Source organism: Neovison vison, chromosome 11, assembly GCF_020171115.1.
Source record: "Neovison vison isolate M4711 chromosome 11, ASM_NN_V1, whole genome shotgun sequence".
NCBI classification, from domain to species: Eukaryota; Metazoa; Chordata; class Mammalia; order Carnivora; family Mustelidae; genus Neogale; species Neogale vison.
Window position 1 is genome coordinate 35,825,917 of NC_058101.1, and position 26,782 is coordinate 35,852,698.

A 26,782-nucleotide genomic window follows, 5' to 3' on the forward strand; every position below is an offset into this window, starting at 1 on the left:
CTGTGCCCATTAGTAGCAGGCATACAGAATGTCTCAGCTTCCAAATAATTTAATAGGCAAAAGGGGACTGTTTAAATAAATGGACTAATTTTTAGCTCTCCTAGAAGTAGACCAACCGAGTCATTTAGGATAGGGGACATAGTTCAGCATATGAGAACAGGAGGCAGACATGCAGATGATTGAAAGTCAGTGTGCTTGGAGAAGTCTAATGAAGTCCAAAAACTCTTATTTGGTACAGTGTTGTTAAAGTTCAGAAACTCAGAGAATGTGCATGCATATAAATATTAAGTGAACTTTAGGAATTTATTTTTAACCATGAAGAACTTGAGCAGTCTTATTTCTCTTTCTGATCTCTGGAGGTGATGTTAACATTGATCCACTCAGAACTTTTGTTTGAAGCTGAACTGAAATTTCTTTCTTTCTTCTATTCCTGTAAAATTCTACTTCCTACTTTGTTCCCTCTTTCTAGTCTATGGTTTGGGTCTTTTTTTTTTTTTTTTGGGCAACTCTTGTATTCGTTTCCTATTGTTCCTATAACAAATTACCTGAACTTAATGGTTTAAAATGACATGAATTTATTGCCATCTTAAGATGCAAAGAATATCCTGGATTATATGGGCAAGCCCAGTGTAATTACAAGGGTCTTTACCAAAAAGAAAAAAGGGAGGCAGCCATATCAAGCCACAGAGAGAAAGACATTTTAAGATGTTAATTGTTGGTTTTGAAGATGGGAAAAGAGACCATGAACCAAGGGATGTCCGTGGTCTCTAGAAATTAGAAAGGGTTGCATTTCCCACTGCTCTACTCATTGCTCAAGGGGGAGGCCAGGCTCTGAGCTGCTCTTTTCCTCCTCCCTGCCCTCTGCTTTTTAAAAAGGTGATGCATCCCTGTGCCCTGCGGGTATCCGCCTTTGACTCCCTCTCTGTATTCATGTAGATTGTGGGCACTGGACTTCGAGGTTTTTTGCGGCTGTGCTTTTGTACGTCTGTCCCCTTCTCCCATTAGACCAAACATTTCTGGTGGGAGGTAGGCCTGCCCATCCAGCATATAAAATTGGGTCAGTAAATGTTCCTTAATGAATCACGTATACGAAATTGTCATCAGCAGAGTATATCTATAGTGAATTTCATAATTTTTAAAGTAAATTAGGACCTTCTTATTTAACTTTTCGAGCAATTAAGTCATCGAATTTTCATAGATCTCAGTTTCTCTTTATCTTTAAAGTGGAAGTGCGATTTTATTATTAGTACTTGTTGGGGTTACAGATGCCTTCGAGAATCTGGAAAGCTCTTTGATCTTTATTACTCCCAATTGCGCTAATGCACAAATAATGCTAGGGGAATTACAGATTTCTGAGGTTAAGAACCCTTGATTTAGGAACACTAGATGGTACCTTTAGACTTCTCTATGATTCTAAATAGAGGATAACAGTAATGGAACAAAGTAAGAGAACACTTTTGACAAAGGTTTCATGATTTTCTTAGGCACCGTGGTTTAGGGCTTATATTTATCTTCAAGCACTAGTTGTGCTTGACAATGGAAGACTGAGTCTTGAGGAAATGGATGAATTCAAAATAAAGGGTTTTTTTTTGGTTCTTTGTCTAGGTTGTAAAACAGTTGGGGGCAGGGTTCTGGATTTCAAATCAAGAGAACTATTGAGACTCAGTTACCTGAAGACAAGAGCAGGACCCATGAATAATTTTAACATTTTTATGGGTTCTGAAGCCCAGGAACCTTTGAGGTTTCTTGTTTGGATTATGCACACATATAATTGCCTCATTTTATGATGGAGGCAGCTGGATGGAAAGATTTTGATTGGTAGCATTTTGTTTTGTTCATCTATCTTCTGTCTTTAAGTGACAATATTTAAGAGCAAGAGAGAAAATCATTTCATAATAACATTGTCGTTCGCAGCAGACTTTTTCCTGAAGCCTTCCCCTCACAAGTGTGGACCACCTTGTGATTATACAGGGACCTTTTCTGCAGTTTTCTTAGTTTGGGGAAGGCCCTGCTCTAGAACTAAAGATTTCAGAGTAACTGTATTAGGAAATATGAGGGAAATATTTATGTGTAATTTTGCCTGTTAGAATTAAAGGTCAAAAGGTGTAACAGACCCTCTTGTAGGAAGTTGCAGTGGAACTTGAGGTAGGGAATCTCACTGCCTTTTACTGATGTTTTTAATATTTGGAACTGGAATGAGTAATCTTTGGCTTAGTTAAGTATGAGCACATAGAAGTCTTGTGTTGTCCAGGCTTTGAGAGTAGGTTGGTAATGGAACCCACATTTGTGTTTTTCATTCACTGATCCAGATAAGTAGAAAATTTACTCCCTTTGAGCACACTGGTGTGTCCATTATCCTGATGATGTAGTGCTAGGCTTTCTCTATCAGCTGTTAAATAGTAGACATGACATTGGGCATTAATAAAAGTGGATTGAACTTCAGCTACTGTGGCTTGAGTTGGTGGTAGTTTGCCACTGACTACAGTTATGTCTCTTTTGTTTTGGCTTAAGAACTTACTCCAGCAAAAGGACTGTAAACATGGATTACCTGTCTCATATAAGGGATGCACTTGTACAGCCCTTGACCTCACAAGGGGTAGAAGGAGTACAGGATGTCATTGCTCTTATGGACGCCTACTACTTGATGAAAGAAGACTTTGAGAATATCATGGAAATTAGCAACTGGGGAGGCAAACCTAGTCCCTTCTCCAAGCTGGATCCCAAGGTAAATTACGTAACCCAATGGTTCTCCATCACTTTGTAATTACCAGGTTTGTAGTAGAAGTGTTTCAGAAATGTTGTAGGTGCTTTAAAACGGTTTAATTTTTTCCCCTTTAAATGCTTTTCCTTCTTATGGCCTAGGCTTTCCAAAGATTCTGTTTGAGTGCAGTATTAAGAATGGAGTTCTGGATTTGACCTTAACGATTTGTAGTTTTAGCATTGCTCTTTACATTGAGTGGAAAAGCAAGACATAAAATCTAGAGAAGCAAATATAAATGTATTCCTTGTAAAAACGATGAGCCTGGGGAAGTAAGTCAGGTGGTGGTAATATATTATGAAAAGAAAGATGTGTTTATTGGCTGAGGATTTTTATACGTTTTCTTAGTGTGCCTAATCTGTGAATTTAGTGTTTATTATAGTTATAATAGTTATACTTTATAATGAGCATGAAAAAATTAAAATGACATAACATGAATTTGTAATATCTAATACCTCACACTCTGCCTATTTCTTTGGTGCCATTTTAGAAGATAAATATTCTCTGTGGCTTGCCTTCTCTAGAATTTTGATCTGACTTTATGGTTATGGGTAAATTCTCCCAGGAGACCACCACTGTTAGAATTCAAGGACTAATTCTACAACTATATTTAGAAGCTTCAAGTTAGGGCTTTTCAAGTTACTTAGTAGTTTTAATTAACCATTATTATTATGATAAAGTTAGTATTTTTAAATAACCATTATTATTATGATAAAGGTAATTTATGTATTTTGTGGAAGGTAATTTATGTATTTCGTGGTACCTAAGGGCCAACTTTAACTTGGACCATATTGTAAGTCTTTTTTGATTTATTTATTTATTTTTATTTTTATTTTTATTTTTTTTAAAGATTTTATTTATTTATTTGAGAGAGAGACAGTGAGAGAGAGCATGAGCGAGGAGAAGGTCAGAGAGCAAAGCAGACTCCCCATGGAGCTGGGAGCCCGATGTGGGACTCGATCCCGGGACTCCAGGATCACGCCCTGAGCCGAAGGCAGTCGTCCAACCAACTGCGCCACCCAGGCGTCCCACTTTTTTGATTTATTGATTCACTCACTGTACCTCTTACTTTGTAGAACAGTGGAATGCACGGTTAAATCTCACAAGTTAAATTTCTCTCTTTTTGCCTGCCTAATGTTCCCAAATACTGGTTCTTATTTTTGATTCACGGGCTCTATTAAGAATGTCATGAAAAATAATAGAACTTCACCACAGAAAAATGTGCAGAAATACACTTAAATGTTCATATATAATATTTTGCAGAACGTTTTAAGGATCTTGCAGGATCTCACAAAACCTTTAGTTTAAAAGGATTTTTTGGCCCTTATATTTTTAACAGCCTCTATTCCTTTCCCATAGGTGAAAGCAGCCTTCACGAGAACTTACAATAAGGAAGCCCACCTCACTCCATATTCCCTTCAGGCTGTAAAGACACCCAGACACAGCACAGGTCCCGTGCTGGATTCTGAATACAATGAAGAGTTAAATGAAGATGACTCTCAGTCTGATGAGAAAGACCAAGACGCTATGGAAACTGATGCAATGATCAAGGTAGTATTTTAAGCTACAGACAGGAAATGCCATGATACTCCCTCAATAGTTTTATACTTCTTGTGTACAACTTGCCTTCTGAAATCATTCAGGGCCTGTTTTAAGTTTTTAGGTTCATCACATTGAGGGTGGAGAAAGGTATAGATTTTATTCTTATAAATAGCTGTTTATAATAGTGGAAGAAAGCAAGAAAATAGGCCATCATATTGATGGTCATATGCTATTTCAGAAAAAGTACCATTTTTGTTGGTACATTGGTGTGTTTTACAATAGACGTATTTTTACAGTTAGTTGCATTAAGAGAAACATTTTCGTGAAACTGTCTCTCTCTTCTGTAATTTGTGTTTTGCTATTTTGCTATAGCCATCGAACTGCCTATAGAAGTTTCTCAGGATGAAACAATCTTGTCTTGTGCTAGGAAAGATTAAAACCATTTATAGTATCCACCCACCGTTAACCACTGGCTAAGGCAAGGGAATCTAGTCTCTGTTCTTTTCTGTCCTTAGTGTGTGTCATTCTTGTCCTTCATTTGTTTTGTATATGCAGGGGAAGGAAAAGCGGCCTTCTCCAGTATAGCTCTTTAGTCTTGCATAGACATAAGATTGTCTCCCTCTCTCCTCTTCTCAAACTGACGGGAAATTCCTCTTTAAAACATTACCTTATTAGTAAATTATGTCCTGCTTATTTTGTCTTCCCTAAATGTACCTGTCTCCTAAATCCAAGACACTATGTGCCTGGGGAACATATCTTAGTTGTAGATTCTAAACAGCTTTTCAGTAGTCAAAGGCCCCAACTAGCCCAGTTGTTGCTTCAAAGCAAGCTCATCAGGCGTAGTGGTAGTTGAAGGATGCTTGCAACCTTTCCTTTTATTAAGTTGTAGGTAAATAATTGCTTCATTGTAGAAATTGACTTATTTCACTGCCTCAAATACAGCTATTAACTATTTTGTGCATTCTTCTCTCCCAACAGAAAAAGACAAAATCTTCAAAGCCTTCAAAATCAGAAAAAGATAAGGAGTCCAGAAAAGGAAAAGGAAAAAGTTCAAAGAAATGAAGCTGTTTTCCACTACTGACAGCCACTTTTTACTTGCCCCATTGACCAGTCTAGCTTGTCTAGATGATGCCTTGTTTTTTCCAAAGGAATCATATTTTAGCATAATGGGGCAACTCCGTGGTCCCATTATAAATAAATGGTGGTACAGCTAGAGGGAGTAACCAGTAGGCTAACATACACCTCTTATAGAGGTCGATAGGACTGCTTGGGTCCTCCACTGTCCCCTGTCAATCTAATTAGATTGTGCTTCACATTGTGTATAATCAGAAACTGCATGTGGGCTTTGGAGTCAGATTTTAGGTAACAATAATATGCCTGGGAACATTGGTACTAAGGCGATTTTTGTAGGCTTAAGAATTTATCCTAATGGCCTTTATAGGACCAATGCCAATTTTTTTTAAAAAGGTAGTTACTATGCTGTGGTGAAATTTTGTAAATAAATCATAATACAAAACAGTCACCACCTAGAGCTGGTATTCTTTGTATATTGTCAAATACCATACAAAATATAAATTAGGAATTAAAATGTTCCACGCGACATAGGTGCAAATTCTTAAAATGTCATCTTGTACAGTAAAATAATATGTTGGTATATTACATTCCTTATTAGTTTGCAAATGACTGGGTAAAAAGCGAACTCTGTTCCTCACTAACCAGCTGTGTGCAGCAGAACTTCGGCAGTTGGACAGTCAGAACTCTCATTCCTAACCCGAGTACGTCTGTGAGTGCTGGCGGGGTCTCTGTCACGAACAGCAGGTCATGGAGAGGCCCCTGTGGCATCACTGGAGGGGATGGGGGGACTGTAAGCCACATTTTCAGCCTTCCAGAGTCTCAGCTCATCAGGTGTAAGCCAGTAGGGTGTAGGCCGGGTCAGGATCTCAGTCTCACTCTGCCTTGGGACAAAGTGAATGCTGGTTTTCGTTACTTTTCCTCTGGGAGCTCTGGTTCTGCCCTGTGAGCGATTGTACAGATCGTACTGGAATTTCGGATGTAAGTAACTGCAAGTAACTGTACTTGCAGAGTGGCTCTGAGGCCGTGGAAGTAGCCTGGAGTTCAGTTGTCTAGCTCTTTTGGAATTTTGTCAGTAAATGCTCAGAGGTATGTGCTAAAAGGCATGTAAAATTAGGATACCATTTCCTCCCTTTGAGTAATTGACAGTCTTGTTTGGGAGGTGAGACATAAAGTTCTTGAGACATTTAAAGTGTATTGACGAGTGTGAAAAACGTCTTTCCTGTAGCCTGACTTCATTATGGGAATTAAACGTTGCCTTTGGCCTTGCCCCTCTCTGTCAAAGCCCAGCTGGAACCGTCTGCTTCGGCGAAGAGCTCCTCGATTGATGACTAACTCACCTCACCAGTGGGGTGAGCAGGGCTTGCTTTCACACATTCTCCTGTTTCTGTTGCTTTCTGATACGAAAGTCATGCTGCCTACTTGTTTTTTACTCTCCAAGAAAGGGGGTGTAAGCTCCTTGCAGCCAGAACAATGAGTATGAATTTACTTGTAAATTATGATTTTGTTATTAATTCTAAATGCTCTATGATTGGCATAATCAGTGTTGAGATAAATAACTTTTAGAATTAGAGATTATAAACCTGCTCTTTAAAATAGGAGGACAACATGGATCTGCTGGAGCTTTGTGATGCCACGTGGCTTTGCAGAATAAAACGGCATACTTCTTTTAAGATCTGTTGTGTCTTGGCCATTTCGGAAGCTGTAACAAACTACTGTGCTTTCTCCTCCATCCTGTTAAGTGTTTGCGGTCCATTACTGCAGCAGCATTATTGGCCTCTTGAAGTTATTAACAAGGAGCAGTATTGTTGTATCTTCCTAAATAAGTTCTGGTGTAATTATGCTTATCAGTGAATGATTTAAGCTGATAACTCTCCAACTATGGTGTGCTTTACTCACACAAATCCCACAGTGCCTTTGGCTCTTCTTCCTTTAACTTTACAACACCCTTCCAGTGATAATAGGAAAATAAGAGGATGGTAGGTGGGTTTAATGACAGTGACTTGTATCACTTATTCCCTAGCCAGGCTTTGCAGGAAGAAGATCAGATCATAAAGTTGGAGGCATCATGTATGTGGATGCTTGGATGCAGGAAGACATGATTAGGTATTAGTACCTAATACCATAGGCCGGCAGGTCCACTTGTAATACTCAGGATGCTGGTGGCTATACGGTAAGATCCTCTCATCTGAAATACTCAAAGTTAGGCTCTCGGACTAATTGCCAGCTGCCCACACTTTGGAGACATTGGCTTTGGATGACAAGGAAGCATATACTGATGGAAGAAAAATATGAGGTGTGTGTGATATGGGGAAGATTTTGAAAAATGTACGCCTTCAGGGGCAGTCAGATGATTTAATTTTGTGGAAGGAATTAACAACACATATAAAAGCTTACGGTTTATAGTTTCATTCTTTTAAATTGGTGTTTTTATTCTAAGACTGATTCTACTAAACTTCTCATTTCAAACTTTTGAGTGTTAATGTCTGTGCTGCCCGAACTTCACAATGCTATCTCCCTTTAAATCCAGGAAAAACATTACAAATATCTAATGAATGATTTTATTTTAAAGGAGACACTTCAAAATATAAAAGTTATCAAAAAGTTGAATATTTACAGTTCCATCATAGGCTACTATTAACAGTGCAGAGCATATAATTTGTAACTTGAAGAAGAACTCTGAAGTATAATCAACAGCAAGGTTACATGTCACTGTTTTGCCATTCTACAATGGCAACTGTACAATGTCTGTGACCTGAAGAGTCTTTCTTTTTTCTGTATCCAGAAACCACCAGGGTAGAAACTTTGCCTCCTGTGGAAAAGTGGTATCTTTTCAGGAACATTGTATCTAGAAAAGACAAACCCCACATCTTTAGAAGTGTTTCAAATGACTGGCATGCACTAATAAAGCCAAGCTATGCTACAAAAATTTTTGCTCATTTCTGGAATGTGAAGCAATGGCTATTCAAGTTAGAAACCTCCGGTCTGTAATCAGTATTGAGTTTAAATCTTGGCTTTGACTCAAAGTGTACAGGCAAACTGTTGAACTATTATAAAGTGAGGGTGATGATAATAGTCCCTTTACTGGGAAGAATGGGAGAATGCAGGGTAAGCGCTCAGCAATCTGTGAAGATTTTCCTGAAATTAAATGGTCATTAATGGTTCCTTGTCTAAAGGGAGTCAGTGAGGGGCACCTGGGTGGCTCAATTGTTAAGCCTCTGCCTTCAGCTCGGGTCATGATCTCAGGGTCCTGGGATCGAGCCCCGCATTGGGCGAGCAGGAAGCCTGTTTCCTCCCCCCTCGGTCCCCCCGCTTGTGTTCCCACTCTCACTGTGTCTCTCTCTGTCAAAATAAATAAATAAATAAATAAATAAATAAAATCTTAAAAATAAGATAAAAGGAGTCAGTGAACAGTAGCCTCAACCACTATTCATTGTTCAATAAGACATTTATAGCGACTTTTTCAAAAGATGGTGCATAATCATAACTTACCGGAGCATATCTGCAAGTATATAGGAACTGTGGGATTAAGCCTCTACTTTAGTGCAGGGATAGTGTTCGGAGAGAGTCTAAGTAGGATTATTAAAAACATAAGCAAGATTCTCCTTTGGCAGAATTGTAGATTATCCTCCTGCAGATAATAGTTACAAACTCGGGACAAAATACAACTATTCAAAGGTATTGGAAGAGCAACCAAAAGCTGGCAGAAATTGGAAAGGTGTCAGTTCTTGAAAGAAGAGAAGTCCACTGGGTAAGATTCATCTTACTGTGCATTTGACCTGTGGGTAAGTCCATGAGGACAGAGAAGTCATAGTCTTCCTAGCTCAAAGAGTCGGAGAATAGAGTTTGGGCCTGGTGGAACTACTGAAGTGATAGGGATAATACCCTGAAAAGGGCACTGCCCCCCAAATCTGCATATAAACTCCATGTAAACCCTTGAACTTCACAAGCTTAGAAGAGACTTTTATGCTGGACTGGAAGCACAGTTCCATGTTGAAAGGAATGCCATTAGAAATGCCAGTTAGAAAACTGAGGGCAGCTTCTAGGATTCAAGGGCTTCAGTACTCTGATGGTAAGAATGGAATTCCACCAATAAACACACTGGACAAGAGTTTCACATTGGACTGCAGGTCCAATGAACTGCAGCCTTGTGAGATCCTGAACAGAAGACTCTGCTAAGCCATGCCTGTATTACTGATCCACAGAAATTGTGAGATAGGTTCTGGTTCAGAAATTCTGAGATAGGTTCTGGTTCAAGATGGCAATGCAGGAAGATCCTGAACTACCTCTTCCCATGGACACAGTGCATCTACAGCTGCATATGGAACAAGATCCTAGAAACTAGCTAAGTAACTCCTGCACATCAGGTGAACAAGAAAAAATCGACAGCAAAATGGGTACGAGAGGGTGAGGAAATCTTGCCGTAAACCCCACCCCAGCATGATGACACACAACCAGGAGGGAATTCAATTACTCCCTGAGGAGTAAAGGGTTTGGACCCCACATTTGGTGCCTGACTTTTAAGACTTCCACCTGAGAGATAGGCCTCCAAAATCTCTAGATTTAAAAGGCAACAGGCCCTGTATCCACAAGAACTAAAAGGATATGGCAAACTAAAAAACAGTTCAAAATGAGATCACATGGACCCACCGTGGCTAATCCCCCAGGGCCCACATCAGAGGCAGCAGAGTGGAACGCACCCTGTCGGTGAAAAAGGCCTATTGTCTTAAAAGCCTTGGCCTGAGAGGCAGGCTCCTAATTTAACATATACTGAGGGGCCAACTACAACACTCTGCTGAGACTGTGGAGGCTAGCAAGCACCATCTTTGTGTTCTTTCTCTGCCTTGTGCCAGGTGGCCAGTATCTCTCAAAAAGGAGCTTGTGCACAAGCTTGTCAAGGGATACACGATAATCACCTAACTCTGGTGGCCAGCAGAGCTTTACATTTGCAAGTCCTAACTAGATTGTAACAAACAGAAACCATTCTTAACCAGCTAGCCTTTCAGTGCTTAATGCAGAAGCAGCAGACAGAAATGCCCAGTCTTTATGAAAGAGGCTTATTTGCTTAATAACGTGGTCTGAAGGTTCAGCTTTCAATCAGTCTGCATCTAGGTGCTGACAGATTGCCCCCTTCAGGATACTGACACGTCTTGGCATACTCCTCAACTACTGGGAGCAACAAAGAAAGAAGAACCTGGGCAGTGTTGAATGGTTAGGCTGGGAGAGGTGGCTGTTTTAGCTAATGCTTAGAAACCAACACAGAGTCAATGAAAATGGGGAAATAGAAGAATATGTTCCAAACCAAAAAACTGGTAAAACCTCAGAAAAAGACCTTAACAAAATGGAGATCAGTGATTTACATGATAAAGAATTTACAATAATCATAAAAACAATTCATGAACAAAGTGAAGAAAGAACTAAACAAATCACGGACTCAAATACAACTACTGAACTGGTTAATACAATAAAAAGGTTCAATAGCAGGCTAAATGAACAGAAAGGATCAATGAATCTGAACACAGGCCCATGGAACTCATCAGCACAGCAAAAAGATAAAAGCATGAAAAAAAGTGATTATCGTTTAAAGGATTTATGGGATAACATCAACCAATATTCCCAACATGAGGGTCCCAAAAGAGAGGAGAAAGTCTGAAAACATGGGGAAGGAAACAGATAACCAGATCCAGGAAACCCAGAGTTCCAAACAAGATGAATCCAGAGACCCACACCAAGACATGTTATAATTAAATTGCTAAAAGCTAAAGGAGAGAAGCCACTTGTTACATACAAGGGAACCCCTGTAAGATCATCAGCAACTTTCTGTAGAAACCTTTGCAGACTACAAGACAGTGGCATGACCTATTCAAACTGCTGTGAAAGAAATGTGAAACAAGAATATTCTACCAGGCAGTATTGTCCTTTGGAACTGAAAGAGAGTTTTCCAGACAAAGAAGAGCTAAAGGAGTTCATCACAGACCAGCCTTACAGGAAATGTTAAAGGTGCTTTAAGCTGGAAGTGCTGGTTAATAGAGGGAGACATATGAAAGTTATAAATCTGAATGTTTAAAGGTTAATTTGTTAATTCAGAATAATCTTGTAATGGTGGTGGGTTAATCACTTACAAAAGTAGTAAAAATAACAGACACTCAAGATGCAGACATACAAACTATGACATCAAAAATAGAATGGGGGATAAAAATGTAGAGCCTCAGAATTTGTTATCAACTTAAAATAGGTTTAATGTAATCCTCATGGTATCCACAAAACAAAAATCTACACTAGATACACAAAGGATAAAAGGAATCTAAGCATACCACTGTGGAAAGTCATTTAAATCATAAAGAGAGCAAGAGAAGAAGGAAAGAACAATGGACTTACTCCCATTTTTATTGTTTTCTGGGCTATTTTGTAAGTCTGTCTGTTGATAATTACTTTATATGCAAACTCGCTAAAATCCTCTGATCAAGAATGGCTGAATGGATTAAAAAGCAATATCCATCTATCCTGCTGCTAAGAAGAGACTTAGTTTTAAGGAAACAGGCTGAAAGTGAAGGAATGGAAAATACTTCAGGCTAATTGAAATCAAAAGAAATCTGGAATAACTTTACTTATATCAGACAAAAAGGATTTTAAATACTATAATAAGAGACAAAGAAGGTCATTATACAATGATAGATCAACACAAAAGTAGATATAACATTTGTAAGTATGCATCCAACATAGAAGCATCTAAAGATACAAAGCAAAAATTAAGGTCTAAAGGGAGAACTAGCAATATCGTAAGAGTAGGGGACCGAGAATGGACAAAGCATCCAGATAGGAAATCAGTATAAGGAAACACCACACTTAACAGACATTTACAGTGCATTTTATCCAAAAGCAGAATATACAAAGTTAAGCACACATGAAACATTCACCAGGACAGATCACAGGTTAGGCTATGAAAATAAGTCAATAAATTCAAGAAGACTGAGCATCTTTTCTATCCACAATCGTATGGAACTAGAAGTTATTTATAAGAAGAAAACTGGAAAATTAAAAAATATGTGGAGATTCAACAACATGCTATGGAACAACCAGTGAGTCAGAGAAGAAATCAAAAGAAAAAATATCTTGAGACAAATGAAAACGGGAAGACAATATACCAAAACTTAAGGGAGGTAACAAAAGCAGTTCTGAGAGAAACTCCTAGCAATTAATGCCTACATCAAGAAACAAGAAAGATCTCAGGTTAAACATACCTAACTTTATACCTCAAGGAACTAGAAAGAGAAGAACAAGCTAAGCCTAAAGTTAATAGAAGAAAGAAAATAACAAAGCAGAAATAAAGGAAAGAGACTAAAAAGAACAATAAAACTAAGAGCTGGTTAAGGAAAATAGAACTTGACAAGCTTATTCTGAAATTTTATAGGGAGATGGAAAACATTAAGAGTAGTTGAAACAATCTTGGTAAAAAATGACAATATTGGAGGATTCACAGTACCTGACTTTAAGATGTATTAGAAAGTCAGAGTAACCAAGACAGTGTAGTATTGAAATAGGGGACAAATACGTTAATGGAAAAGAAGAGAGGGTCCAGAAATAGACCAACATTTAAAAACCTCATTGATTTCCAACAAAAAGCACCCAAGCAATTCAATGAAGAAAGAAAAGAATTTTCAACAAATGGTGCTGGAAGACTGGCTATCCACTTGGGGCAGGGGGGATCTCAGTCCTCATCTCACAGTGTAAACAAAGATAATTTCAAAATGGATCACAGACCTAGAGCTTCTAGAAGAAAATATACTAGAATATGCTTGGGCCTTGTTAGTAGGCAAATACTTTTTTAGACAGGATACAATAACCATAAAACTTAAAAATGTATAAATTATAATTCAACAAAATCTCACCAAAAGATACCATTAAGGAAAAGAATTAGGAAGCCACAGACAGAGAAAATATTTGTAAAATATATCTTCAGACCTATATCTACAAAATACAAATAAGAAAAGTTTTACAACCCAATTAACAGAAAGACAACCCAGTAACAATGGGGAAAACCAGTCTTTCAGCAAAAGGCACTGGAACATGTACCTGGCAAAAGAAAGTTGGATCCCTGACCACACACCATACACAAAAATTAAATGGATCAAAGATGTAAATGAAGAGCAACAACTATAAAACTCTTAGCTAAGAGTCCAAATGTGAACAAAGGAGGGGGGTGTGGGAAACCAGAGGGGAAAAAAATGAAACTGGACTTCATCAAAATAAAAATGCTTACGTCAAAGGATACTATCAAGAAAGTAAAAACTTCTTCCACAGAATGAGAGAAGAAATTTGCATCATGTATCTGATAAAACACTAGTATCTAGGGTCTCTTAAGAATTCTTACAACTCAACTATAAAAAGACAAATTATCCAGTTAAAAAAATGGGCAAAGGACTTGAATAAACTGTTCTCCAAAGAAGATACCCAAGTGGCCAACAAGCACATGAAAAGATGCTCCGTATCCTTAGTCATTAGGAAAATGGAAATCAAAACCACAATGAGCTACCACTTCACACCTACTAGAATGATTATGAACAAAAAGATGTTGAGGCTGTGGGGAACGGAGGCTTCATATGCTGCTGATGGGAATGTAAGCGCTTGCGGGTGCTGTGGAAAGCAGGAGCACATGAGGAACAGCAAAAAAACCTAGCGGGGCTGCAGCACGAGGAGCAGACAGGGCGGCAGATGCTCCTTGTTTCTGCATGTGCGAGAAAAAGCCCCTGGAGGGTTTATGAAGGAACCTGGTAACACTGCAGGTAGACTAAGAGGACTTGCCCGTGGACTGGGTGACAGGGCTGAGGGTGAGATGAGTCACAGATAATGACCAGATTTCCACCCAGACCAGCGACTTGAGCCGGGCTGCTCCTGACTGAGACGATGCAGATGGAGAGAAAACCGAGAGTTGCCTTTTAACCAGGTTACGGGAGATGCTGTGGCCGGGACTGAGCTCCCTGCTTCTCTTTGAAGAGTCTCCCAGGTTTGGGCAGGGCTTTTGGCTTCCCAGGGAGACACGACACCTCCCTGCCTCCCTCTGCAGTGTGTGTGGCTCTGAGTAAATTCCTGCCGATGGAATGCAAAGGGAAGGGGTGTGGGCCCCTTCTACGTGGCACAAATGAGACTTGGAAAGAAAAAGGGATTTTTCCAATCTGTGGATGCCAAAAGTTTTATGATATATTCTGAACTTTAAAAGACTCCACTGTTACTAGTTGGCTCTAATTTTATTTTATTTTATTTTATTTTATTTTTTTAAAAGATTTTATTTATTTATTTGACAGAGAGAGATTACAAGTAGGCAGAGAGGCAGGCAGAGAGAGAGAGAGGAGGAAGCAGGCTCCCTGCTGAGCAGAGAGCCCGATGCGGGACTCGATCCCAGGACCCCGAGATCATGATCCGAGCCGAAGGCAGCGGCTTAACCCACTGAGCCACCCAGGCGCCCACTAGTTGGCTCTAATTTTAATGGACTGATTAAAAAGAAGCCCTTGTGATTTGATAAAATACATTACAGTTAGAATCCATGATGCTGCACAGCCGAAAAGCCTTTGTCACCATGGAGACAGTGTGACCAGCATTTTTTTTTTTTTTTTTTTAGATTTTATTTATTTATGTATCAGAGAGAGAGGGCGAGAGAGCAAGCAGAGGCAGACAGAATGGCAGGCAGAGGCAGAGGGAGAAGCAGGCTCCCTGCAGAGCAAGGAGCCCGATGCGGGACTCGATCCCAAGACGCTGGGATCATGACCTGAGCCGAAGGCAGCTGCTTAACCAACTGAGCCACCCAGGCGTCCCGTGACCAGCATTTTTAAAGGACATCAACTGGTTTGTTATCAGATTCTTCAAATCGGACAAGTTACACGATGCACAAAAAGGAGCCAATACAAACTATAAATCCTGCCTACTCTGGACCCTCGCGCCCTGGGAAAGGGAGCAGATGGTCTGGGACTCACCTGCACGGGCCGCTCACTGCTCCACCTCTGTCCGCAGGAACTGGGTACAGTCAGAGATTTTTTTTAGTTGAGCAAAGTTTAATCTTTCAGAACACATAGGACATGTGTTTTCCGTGTTTAACATGCTGTTCGGGGAGGGAAAGGCAGAGGAGATTAACATTCCTTTAGCTTTAGGTTATTCTAATGTGAAAAGCAATCCTGTCTACACTTCCTCGGTACACATTCATCACACAATTTAAGAACCAGGAATATTCAGTCTCATGCAAGATCCCCTTTAAGGATAATGTCCTCAAAGGTCACAGAAGCTTTGGGCCTTTAGAGATCTTTAGGAATATGAATAAGGAGACCTCAGAACAAAAGAGTGGTTGAATGAAAGGCCTATTTTGGGGTGAATCTGAGTGACTGAGTGAAATGATGCACACTTACATCTTAAATTCCGAGTACAGAGCAGGGAAGTCACAATGTGGACACACGGTCCAGTCATCCTTCAACATGTGTCGGCCCTGGAAACAGTACACTTAAGAGTAAAATTCATCATTTAAAAATTTCCTGCCATTATTCAATTATTATAATAAGTGTATTAAAATTATATCTAAATCTGGTGAGCAATTGACTAGAAAGAGATAGGGGCAAACAGAAGCCAGATTTCGTTTATCAATTCATGTATAAAGAATGGTCTTCAATTTTGTGATAGCATTACCTAAATTTATGTCCCTTTAAAATAAATTTTATGTTAGTCTAGTGATTAACAAATAATCTGGTATTTAAAATCTTCTAACAGCGGGCACCCAGGTGGCTCAGTCAGTTGAGCGTCCAACTGGATTTTGGCTCAGGTCATGATCTCAGGGTCGGGGACTGAGCCCTGGGAACCCTGCGTCGGGCTCGTGCTCACCGTGGAGTCAGCTGTCCCTCCTCCTCTGCTCCTTCCCCCGCTCCCCACATGTGCATATATTCTCTCTTTCTCAAAAACATCTTCAAAAGTTTTTCTACAAGGTCTTAATATTCAAACGAATAATAAAAGCCACCACTTATTCAGTATGCCAGGTAGAGCACTGAGGCTTCACATATGTCCTGTCATCAGCCTGCAGTTTCTCTCAGTGGGCAGGCGCTGTTACGGTTGGACCTAGCAACGTAAAGCAAATTGCAGAGGATCACAGAGCCAGTAAAGTGGCAGAAGGATTTAAGCCCAGGGACCATCTGATTGCCAAGTGTGCTTTTTACACATCAAGTATTCAAATGGACTATAAATACATATATATAAAGACATACGTATTACAAACTTACTGTTGCAATGCAATACGGGATGTTATTTTTACATCCAGGACAGAGCAGTTCACACTCGGGGAGAAGAAATTCACAGAATGGACACGGGGTTGTGGGCTCTTCTGTCTCGGAGGTATCGGGTCTCCTGTGAGAGAGGATCACGTAACATGCCTACTTCTGCACAGGCGGGGTCTGCGGCTGGAGAAGCTCCCATCAGCCTGCACTCCCGCTCAGGGCGGAGGGAGAGGAAGTGAGGGGTTAAAGTGTCGCGTCATCCAGGCCACATGTGGGGGCTGGAGTTTGCAGCATAGTAAATAGCACAGAACATGGGTGGCTCGTGCTTTCTCCCCTCTTCCTGTGCCACGGATTCCACTGATGGGGTAAGCCCGCTTCTTCCCCCCGTCTCTCCCCTTCGTGGACTGAAGTGGTCAAGGCTATCCAGGGCTGTGCCACCGAAGTGCCTGTGGCCCTGGCAGTGTTCCCGCGCTCTCCAGTGTGGCAGCTGGGAGCCACGTGAAACTTCCGAGCACTTGAAATCCGGAGAGTGTGAGAAACTGAGTTTTAAATTTGATTTAATTTGATTTAAATTTAAATAGCCACACATGGCTAGCAGTTACCATATTCGACCCCCCAGCTGGAGAGGAGCCTCACGTGGGGATAGAATGACTAGCGTCTCTTCCGAGCTGGGGCCCAGGCCACAGTGGCCCTGGACGGTCGGGATGAATGTGCTCTAACGCCCCCCCCACTGCCCCCCCACTCTCCACGAGGAGGACACTTCTGTGCCCCTGATACAAAGCTGGAAGACTGAGGGTTCTCTCCTTGCTGCCACCAGGACACAGCAGGCCTGAACCATGACACTCTGTTTAAGAGTCAAGGAAATCCTGAGTTTTTCAAGCCATTGTTGGGTTTTCTGCTGCTGGTAGCTCAATACAGTCCTAATGGCCACCCCAGTCCATTCTCTCCCTGAGCCGCACCCAAGCAGGCAGAGTCTGAAAACTGCATCTGTGAGACACGGTGAGACCATGGAAGCAGCTGTCCCTGCCTACCTGACCATGGCCTCGATCTTCTTCTTGTATTTGGCGTCGATCTTGTTGCGGTACTCGGGCCGCATCAGCATGGCCGCGAAGCTGAAAGCGGAGTTCTTCAGGCCTGCTCGGTGACACTCGATCACCGTGGACGTCAGGATCGGCACAATGTCTGCAATACACACGGGAGGGCAGGAAGCCCAGTGCTTCTGCTGTCCCGACTCTGTCCCCATTCAGGAGGACAACACGATCGCACCTCTAAGTTTGCTCTTCCTGGCAAAGAACCAGGTAGGACCTGTTTCATGAGGCAAGGGGGCGCATCAGAGTATCTTCCCTGTGATTATACTGTGTTTTTCCTTGGAGCACCCGGACCTGCACTCCCTTGAGGTCCCCCTTCGCATGTATCCTCCCAAACCAGAGATGTGTTTCTGTGTGTGACAGGACTGCCCGTGAATGGTCAGGCAGATTAGTAAGTTTATGCACTGACCTCGGCGTGTGTCTCTCTCTTCAGGACAGATACCAGAAGGTGGATTACTGGATCAAAGAACAGGACTTTTTAAAAAATGCTCTTAGCACAGATTGCCAAATTGCTTTCTAGAAAGGCCCTACCAGTGTCTGTTCCCTACTGCTCCCTTAGCCAGCATGGTATACAATTAATTGTGGAGTCGTTTTCATGTAACAAAAAAGAAGACAGGTACAGAGGAGGGGTTGGTGAATTCTGACCTGTGGACCAAATCGGGCCCTCTGTTTTTGTATGGCTCATGGGCTAAGAGTGGCCTTTATGTTTTTAAATGGTTGAAAAAAATCAAAAGAAAAATATTTTGTGACATGTGAAAATAATATGAGATTCAAATGTCAGCATCCCAAAAAAGTAAAATTCCGTTGGAACACACCCATACGCATTCATTTCTGTACGGTTTATGTAAAAACAGTAGCTGTGACAGACGTTATGGTCCACGAAGCCCCAGACAGTTGACAACTGTACCTTTGCGGAAAGACTTTGTTGACCCCCGACACAGAGCGTGAGGACGTCTGTTAACTGAAGAATGTTAGAATGACATGTCGCTAAGAATGAGGGGAACTTCCGTAGCGGCGGTGGCCTGGCTGAGGACAGGGTCAGACTTACTAGCTGAACAGTGTGGTCTTGGGCAAGTGTACTTCACTTCTTTCCCCTCTGTTTGCTTCTCCGGTAAAACAGAGAAAACAATAGTGCCCACGGGTGTAGTTTTTTTTTTTTTTTTAAATAGTTTGCATTTTGAAGATTTTATTTATTTGACAGAGAGAAATCACAAGTAGACGGAGAGGCAGGCAGAGAGAGAGAGAGGGAAGCAGGCCCCCTGCTGAGCAGAGAGCCTGATGCGGGACTCGATCTCAGGACCCTGGGATCATGACCTGAGCCGAAGGCAGCGGCTTAACCCACTGAGCCAGCCAGGCTCCCCCCCATTTCCAGGTTAGAGTGGCTCACTGTACCTGAACTCTTTGCACAAACAGTGTGGTTTACGCTGAACATCTGCTTTCTGGGAATCTGACAGCCCCCGGTACAAGCCCTGGGCCCTGAGCCTCTCATGAGCGCATATGGTAGACACACTTTACATGTGTTGTCACACACCTCACTGCTGGAGGAGTGCGTCCCGTGTGACTCTGCTGGAGGGGACTCGGAAACAAGCACCTGGTTCTCACCCACACCTCGCCCCGTGCATGTGCCTTTTGCATTTGCTGCTCTGGGTTTGTATTCCTTTGCTGTAATAAATGTTAGCCTCTGGCACGACTGTGGGTTGCATTGTGTGAGTCCTAGTGAACTTGGGGGTGGTCTTGGGGTCCCATTAGACTACTTGCTGGGGTGGGTGTGAGGAGTAAATGAGTTAATCTGTGTAGAGAACAGTGGCTGGAGGGGTTAGTGACTGTCAATCTTACAGTGCCACACTGAGGTCCACACGTGGGGGACAGGTCCTTCTTAACAGTACGTACGTGATGGGAACTTGCTGATGTTGTTGGCCACCCGGATAAGCATACGTGCCCCTTTCATATGATCGCCACTTTTCACGTGAATCTGAAATAAATGACGCATGTTGCTCTTAAGAGATTTTGATTAACCCTAATTCATGCTTTATTCCCCCACATAATTAACTCCTTCATTATGATCCTGAACGAGCTGTCCCATGATCCTCGCAGGCCTACTTGGCTTAAGGCACTTGGGAGTTCTTCTCCGTATCTCCTTCCAGCAGTGCCGCCTGACCCTGTGGCCTCACTGACCTTACCCCCGCTCTACGCTCTGCTTTTTACTTTGCCCCAGACCACGTGGCATGAGTTCAAATCCCTGATCCAGCTCTTACAGGCCATTTTCAGAGCGCTAATAATGCCAACTTTACCAAGTTGTTGTGAGACCTGAGAGCCAAGTCTTTCAGGCAGAAAGAGAGGATGAGCTTTTAAAGGAAGAGGGCAAGGGGGCAGCGGCGGCCGGAAGGCCTGAGATTGGGGGAGTACTGAGTATGAGGGGGGCCTTGACGCATAGATGAGAGGAGGCTTGGAGAGCCAACAGGGCGGAGGAATGATGTCGCCGTATCATCCAGCGAGATGGGGCAGCCCCCAGAGGTGGGAGGGGGGGGTCTGTTGTGGGCTCGGGGTGGGGGTGGAGAGAAGTAGAGCCATAGGAGGCAGAACTGGTTGGTATTTGGTGAGAACGTGCAGCGTGAGCGGAGAGTAACTCCCAGGCATCAGGTCTAAGCAACGGCTGATGGCGTCATTTCCTGAGCACCGCTACCTGGTAAATACTAGAAGGGGGAGGGACTCCCTTGCAGCTTGTCCTCTGCTGACTCCCTGGGCCTCAGACAGCCCAGCTCCATCATGAAGACACCAAGGTCCCGGGCTGTCCCTAAGCCCAAATCCCTGCCCCCGCTCTGGGAGGAAGCACCCACCAAAGTGGTCTTGATAGCCCCTGAAGCGTGGCTGACTTTCTTCAGTCTTTGGCTCAAAGATGCCTGGGACATTTTTATGTCAATGTATTCTTACTGGAAAAGGTTTCACAGTTTCCCTTCTGACACCATGAGCAGTTAAAAATCTTGAGAAAGGGTGGTACTTTCAGAAGAGTCGAGAACTACAGCAAATGGGGAAGAGTCCCGGGGTGCCCTTCAGTGGGAGGGGAAGAGGGTGCCCGGTCGGTCCTCTGCCAGGGATGGGCCGGCTCTCGGGGCCGGATGAAAAGAAAAAGGCTTGAGCACCATCCCTGTGCCTTAGGGTGGTAGAAAGCCCTGGTCCCGGAGGGCTGTGTAGGATTCCCTGACTTCCACCCCCAGAAGCGCCGTTCTGCTGGATTCTGTGCCCACAGTACATGGCCCCGCCACTCATGTCTGCAGATGAGAGAGCCCGCCCTTCTCCCTTCCCACTCCTTTCCACATGAGAGAAGGGATCCTTCTGCTACTCTGAAGAGAAATGTACTCTCCAGGGCTACAAGCCAGAAATCTTCCTTACCATCAGTGTTAAAGAACTGTGCGGCCGAATATGGTAGCCACTAGCCATATATGGCTATTTAAATTTTAAAATTAAAATTATATAAAATAAAAAAATGTAGTTTCTCATTTGCACCAGCTGTATTTCCGGTCTCCATAGCCAGGCTGCTGGCTACCATATGGGGAAGCCCAGACATTGGCACCTACGACACTGTAGAAAGTTCTGGACAGCACTGGTAGAGATCATAATTAGGATTAGTCATTCATAACACGCCTCCTCTATCCTAGGTACTGTCAAGATTAAGATCTTGGGGACTGGACTGGAAACCAAATTGGCATTAATATGGGAAGATGTACTTTGATATAATGAAAATTTAGAAAAATATGTGAGTTGGATTCTGTCTGTATCTTTATAAAGATATGTGTATAAATATATTACAAAATTCACATCAATTTACACATAACTTTTATGTAAATTGCAATATGAGTATTTGAGGTTTGAATGCTATAGTTTGTTTTTATTAAGATTTACTAATTGAGGGGTGCCTGGGTGGCTCAGTAGGTTAAAGCCTCTGACTTTGGCTCAGGTCATAATCTCAGGGTCCTGGGATCGAGTCCCACATCTGGCTCCTTGCTCAGCGGGGAGCCTGCTTCTCCCTCTCTCTCTCCTGCTGTCTCTCCCTCTATCAAATAAAAAAAGTCTTCAAAGAAAAATTATTAATTGAAAAGACAGAATACACAACTGGACATAAATATAATCTTAATGTGGTAAAAAAAATTAGTGCATACGTGTATTTACCAAGTATAGAGGATATACACAGCACAAAGTTAATAGCTGTTCTATCTGGTGATGGACTTAAAGGGTCAGTTACTTTTTCATTACACTTTTCTACATTCTCTAAATTTTCTCCATGAATATGTACCATTTTTATACTCAGAAACTAAATAGTATTAAAAACTGTAGAATTGTATAAAATCTACCATGTTAGAACTAATAAACTAGTAAACTTTGGTTAGATGAAAATGTCTTAAGTAAATTTTTCTTTGACTAGGTAATCTATTTACATGCTTCAAAATCAAGACAAGGTAGAAATACATCCACCGAGAAACCTGCTTTCCCTCTTGTCCCCTCAATGGGGATGATGGCTGTCATGTCGCGTTCCCGTTAGCAAACTACTTTTGCTAGCAAGACTTTGAGTCTATTTCTAATTTTATTTGCAACAAATATATATTCATTCTTATTCTTAACCCTTTTGCACCCAACGGGTAGCAGACTATATAATTATCCTGTATGTTGCTGTTTTCTACTTAACAACAGAGATCTAGAAACTCACTCTAATCCAACGGAGAGGTGCCCATAAGAAATCCCTTCAGGTGAAAACCTCCCTTGGCAGATTATGTCCCAAGTCCCTCAAAGGGTCTCACCTTCACTAGGATGTAGCTGTGCAGGATCATGAGGTTGGTGGCCATCTCAGAGGGAATTTTGATCTTCTGGGATTTGAGTTCTGCATACATGCTAAAGAGAACGTCGTGTGCATTCCGATAGTTTCCTAGAAAAAAAAGGTGGCAAAATGACATTATTGCAAAGGATGAAATCTGAGGCCTTTCTGTGGGCCCTCATTTTATTTTATTCTTTTAAAGGTTTTATATAAATTCCAGTTAGCAAACACAGACCGTAATATTTGTTTCAGGTATACAATACAGGGACTCAGTACTCCATACATCACCCGGTGTTCCTCACAACGTGGCCCTTGTTTCGTAAGATTTTGTTATTAGCAATATCCTCATAATTTCTTATATAAAGGAGCATAGTAGTTCTTCCTGCAGTAACTCTTGGTACGAATATCCAGATGGTCCCTCAGAGAGAAAATGGTGTCAGCCGACACATTTCCCTCTTCCTAAGGACACCATCCGCCCCCAAAGCCAATGGGTCATCAAGTTTGGGGTCAGCCTTCTAAGTCTTCCAAATCCAGCCTGGCCCCAGGCCCATTTAATGCTTCTCGCCATCTCTCCATCCCTCCGCAGCAGCATCGGTATTCCTCTGTTCTGCCTCCACTCTGACGTCAGAGTGTTCTTGGAAAGACCTGGAGTTCACACTCCAACATAAAAACCCTCCAAGGGCCTTAGGGATTGACGGCCAATTCCTGAGCCAAGGACCTGAACCCTTCAGGATCTGCCTCCGCCTACCATCCTAACCCGACTTTGCCCTCCCCCTACCCCGTGCCACGGACGGAGCTCCTGTGTCCCCTGCTGCCGTCCCCCCTGCACCCCCCTCCCTCCCTCATCTCCGGCCAGCTCAGCCTGTCGATGCTCAGCTGAAACTTCTATTGTCTTCTCTCATCTCCATCCTCCAGCTCCCCATGTCCCCCACCCTCAGGATGAGGGGGATCCCTGTCCCCATGCCCTTCTAATGGGTTTCCTTCCCACTCTGGCACTTCTTGGCCTGCACAACAGCTCTGAATCTGCTCTCTGTCTCCCCCAGCAAGTCAGGACTCCCTAAGGGTGGAACCAGTCTCCCGAGTCCTGAGCCCCCGCCATGTACCCTGCAGCAGGTGTTAGATCAGTAATAATTGACTTAACTCCATATTTTCCAAAACCGTGTTCTGTATTTATGAACATCTAAAAGAATCAGCCTGCGCAAACTAGGGAAGATGTCAGACTCATTCTCTTCGTCAATAATATTTCGAGAGCATGTAAGTGAGAGAATGGAACTGTCCTGGAGGTTTTTTGTTTGTTTGTTTGTTTGTTTAAAGATTTATTTATTTATTTATTTGACAGAGATCATAAGTAGGCAAAGAGGCAGGCAGAGGGAGAGGGAGAAACAGGCTCCCCGCTGAGCGGAGACCAATGCGGGGCTCGATCCCAGCACACTGGGATCATGACCTGACCTGAAGGCAGAGGCTTTAACCCATGGAGCCACCCAGGTGCCCCGTGTCCTGGAGGTTCTATCAACGGTCCCTGCATGCTATTCCGAACGAGATCAATTCTAATGCTACATCATCTCCCATCTTCTAGTATCTTTCCTGTTGTTCAAGCCAAACACATGGGACGGAAGGAAAGTGCACAGTGTAGGGGAGGGGCTGCGGGCCAGCGAGGGCGGGGAGGTCGCCGTCCAGGACCAGGAGCTGCGAGGCCATGAAGGGGAGAGGACGTGGCGTGGTCAACAGAAGGCGTCAGCGGAGGTACTCCGTGATGGGGCACCGTCTCACTTCCCTCGGACCCAGAAACGGTCCTTTCCCCAGTCTTCCGGCTTCAGAGCAAACCCAGATTAGAAAAGGGCTACTACTTCCTGCGCAGCAAAGGGGCTGGAGCTTGATTCCACTCCTTGAATCTGGGAAAAACACGAAGCCCGGACCTACCCGCGGACTGCTCTTCTCTGGCGATGATGATGGCGGTGCGAGCCGCTTCCCGGTACTGCTTCAAGGCCATGTACAAGCGGAACAGGTACTTGGCGTCCTAACATGCAAACCGTTACAGAAACGTCACTGTCTTCACTAGTGAACGGGAGAAATACCTACAATTTTGCATTTCTGTTAAATCCACTTTGGATACTCTTTTTAAAAAAAAATTCCATTGAATAAAGCATTTATTTATCCAGTATTTATTCATAGTTTAATATGCACCAGGTCGTATTTTCAGTACTTGAGAACTATTAATGTGTTTAAACCTCATGCCCTCCCTGGGAGAAAAGCACGGCTATATGCTAATTGCACTGATGAGAAACGAACCCAAGAGGGCCTTTCCAGAGCTGGGATCAAGCCGCAGTGATGGGGCTTCAGAGTCTGTATTCCTAACTCTCCCCCCACAGAGTTTTCTCCTGTGTGCTTGGAATCCAAATGTGTTCTCATATGATGTACCAACTTCATAAAATTTCAAAAACTGCTATACCCATATCAATTTCACTGGTCCACAAAAAACTCTGGCCTTTGACTATTTCTTATTCTCATTCTCTTCACCTCCAGACAATCTCCTACGCTGGTTTCCTGGTTATTAGAATAAGTGGACATCAGGTGAGCAGGCTGGTAAGAGTTGAAGAGTTTAACCTTTGGCGGGTTAACTTACTCTCCCCTGGGTCTCCGTGTCTCTATCTGTGAAACACTGGAAATGGACTCGGGGATCATGTTTGCTCTATAATCCTCTCCGGCTAGGACATTCTGGCACCTTCTCTCCAAATCAGTAACTTGACTTCCTTCACAAGAAAATCACCTCAAACATCAAAGCAAAAGGGAAGAAAAGCTCAAGGGTATTCTCAAAGGAGACCATCCTCATCAGGACTGGAAGAAAACTGATGTCTGCATGAACTCCCAAGTCACATACTTTGAAAATATTTTCTTAATAATTTATTTCTCCTTTATATTTACAGTGAGTTACTTTCATGCTAAATATGATCGCTATTCATTCCCATATCTTTTGAAATATGAGCAAAGTATATGATTTTTAGGGATTAATGCTAACTCATAGTTCTAATAATATTTTTCATAGTTCCCAGAACAAATATAACCTTTAACCTTTGAGGAAAACTGTGGGTGGTAAAAACTGTTATCTTGAGGGGGAGGGTTGCGTCTATCGCACAGGTGGCCGTGCCAATTTCAAAGAACGAATATATTCAATAGCCTCTAAAATGCACGGTCTGTCTAGCCGACCTCAAGCTGTATTCAGACAGAAAATTCAAGAAGCCATAGTAGGTAAAAACAGGGCAGAATAAAGTCAGATCATAACTAAACTCCGTAAAATCCAAATGGCATTTCTGGTACCTTCGGCATGCCGTCACTCTCTCCCATCAGGTGGTCTATCAGCTGGCTGGTCAGCAGTTCATCTTTGGCCTGACCAACCTGTTTAGGAAGAGAAAGAAACCATAAAGAAACCATAATTCGGCATCTTAAAACTAGAAAGGAAGGGGAACTGGGGGGAGACAAATAATCTTGGGCTAAGGAAATGGAATAAAAAAAAAATTGTAAAAATACCTGAAGTCAAGTGCCTGACAGGATATAAATTCAGGATCTTTCTTATTTCATTTATAGTCTCCAATAATAAAAGTCTATCCTTCGAAGCTATAGATTCTCTAAGTTGCTATATTAAAAGGCCATTTTTTTTTTCACACACACAATACACTTCTTGAATGTTTCGGTAAAAACTTCCTTAAGGTAAGTGACTATGACATCTAGATAATAGGGTCTTGAGCATAGGAACTGGGCCTTCTGCAACAGCATAGCATCAAGCACTGCATCTCCAGCATTCCCCAAGGAAATGCACCTGTCCGTGGCCAACTGAAGTCCAAAAGCAGGAAAAGTATGGCCACTGGGGCCCAGAAGAGGGCAGGCGGCTGGAAGCGTGGGTGGAGTTTGGGAGAGGACGCTAGCCTGGAGACCCAGGTGTGAGAGTCACCTCCATGAAGGTCAGAGTTCAATCTCTCATGAGTTGTGTGGTGTTGATTAGGAAAAATTATGGACCACAGGAAATGTATTAGGTTTAGATAGGAGGAATAATTAATTATTGACAAGAATAGGAGGCTTCAGAGTCTTGTGTCCAGAAAAAAAGGGGTGAGCCAAGAAACAATAGGAGCTCCAGAGCAGCCCTAGCTTGCTACACCTCAGGGGAAAGGATTAAGAGAAGTTAGAAAGTTCCTTGTAGACAAGGGATTGTAGCGAACCTGTGGAGGGGAGAGGCTCTTTTGGCTGCAGAATTTCTACACGCTTGTGTGTCAGTATA

At 42.5% G+C, this 26,782-nt stretch overlaps 2 protein-coding genes across 2 annotated transcripts in view; one reads left to right on the top strand and one right to left on the bottom strand.

Annotated features, from left to right (window-relative positions):
- The window catches only part of RFC1 (replication factor C subunit 1), a 77,723-nt gene extending 70,679 nt beyond the window's left edge, over nt 1-7,044 (top strand). Inside the window, exons 23-25 of the mRNA XM_044224496.1 lie at nt 2,512-2,725; nt 4,118-4,309; nt 5,279-7,044. Coding sequence (XP_044080431.1) covers nt 2,512-2,725; nt 4,118-4,309; nt 5,279-5,362 — 490 coding nt within the window. The 3' untranslated portion in view covers nt 5,363-7,044. The remainder of the gene's footprint in view (nt 1-2,511; nt 2,726-4,117; nt 4,310-5,278) is intronic.
- An 874-nt stretch (nt 7,045-7,918) lies between these two features.
- The window catches only part of WDR19 (WD repeat domain 19), a 94,055-nt gene continuing 75,191 nt past the window's right edge, over nt 7,919-26,782 (bottom strand). Inside the window, exons 29-37 of the mRNA XM_044224494.1 lie at nt 25,828-25,905; nt 24,433-24,529; nt 22,499-22,623; nt 19,596-19,677; nt 17,649-17,799; nt 16,624-16,747; nt 15,766-15,842; nt 15,340-15,464; nt 7,919-8,219 (exon numbers count right to left, since the gene is read on the bottom strand). Coding sequence (XP_044080429.1) covers nt 15,353-15,464; nt 15,766-15,842; nt 16,624-16,747; nt 17,649-17,799; nt 19,596-19,677; nt 22,499-22,623; nt 24,433-24,529; nt 25,828-25,905 — 846 coding nt within the window. The 3' untranslated portion in view covers nt 7,919-8,219; nt 15,340-15,352. The remainder of the gene's footprint in view (nt 8,220-15,339; nt 15,465-15,765; nt 15,843-16,623; nt 16,748-17,648; nt 17,800-19,595; nt 19,678-22,498; nt 22,624-24,432; nt 24,530-25,827; nt 25,906-26,782) is intronic.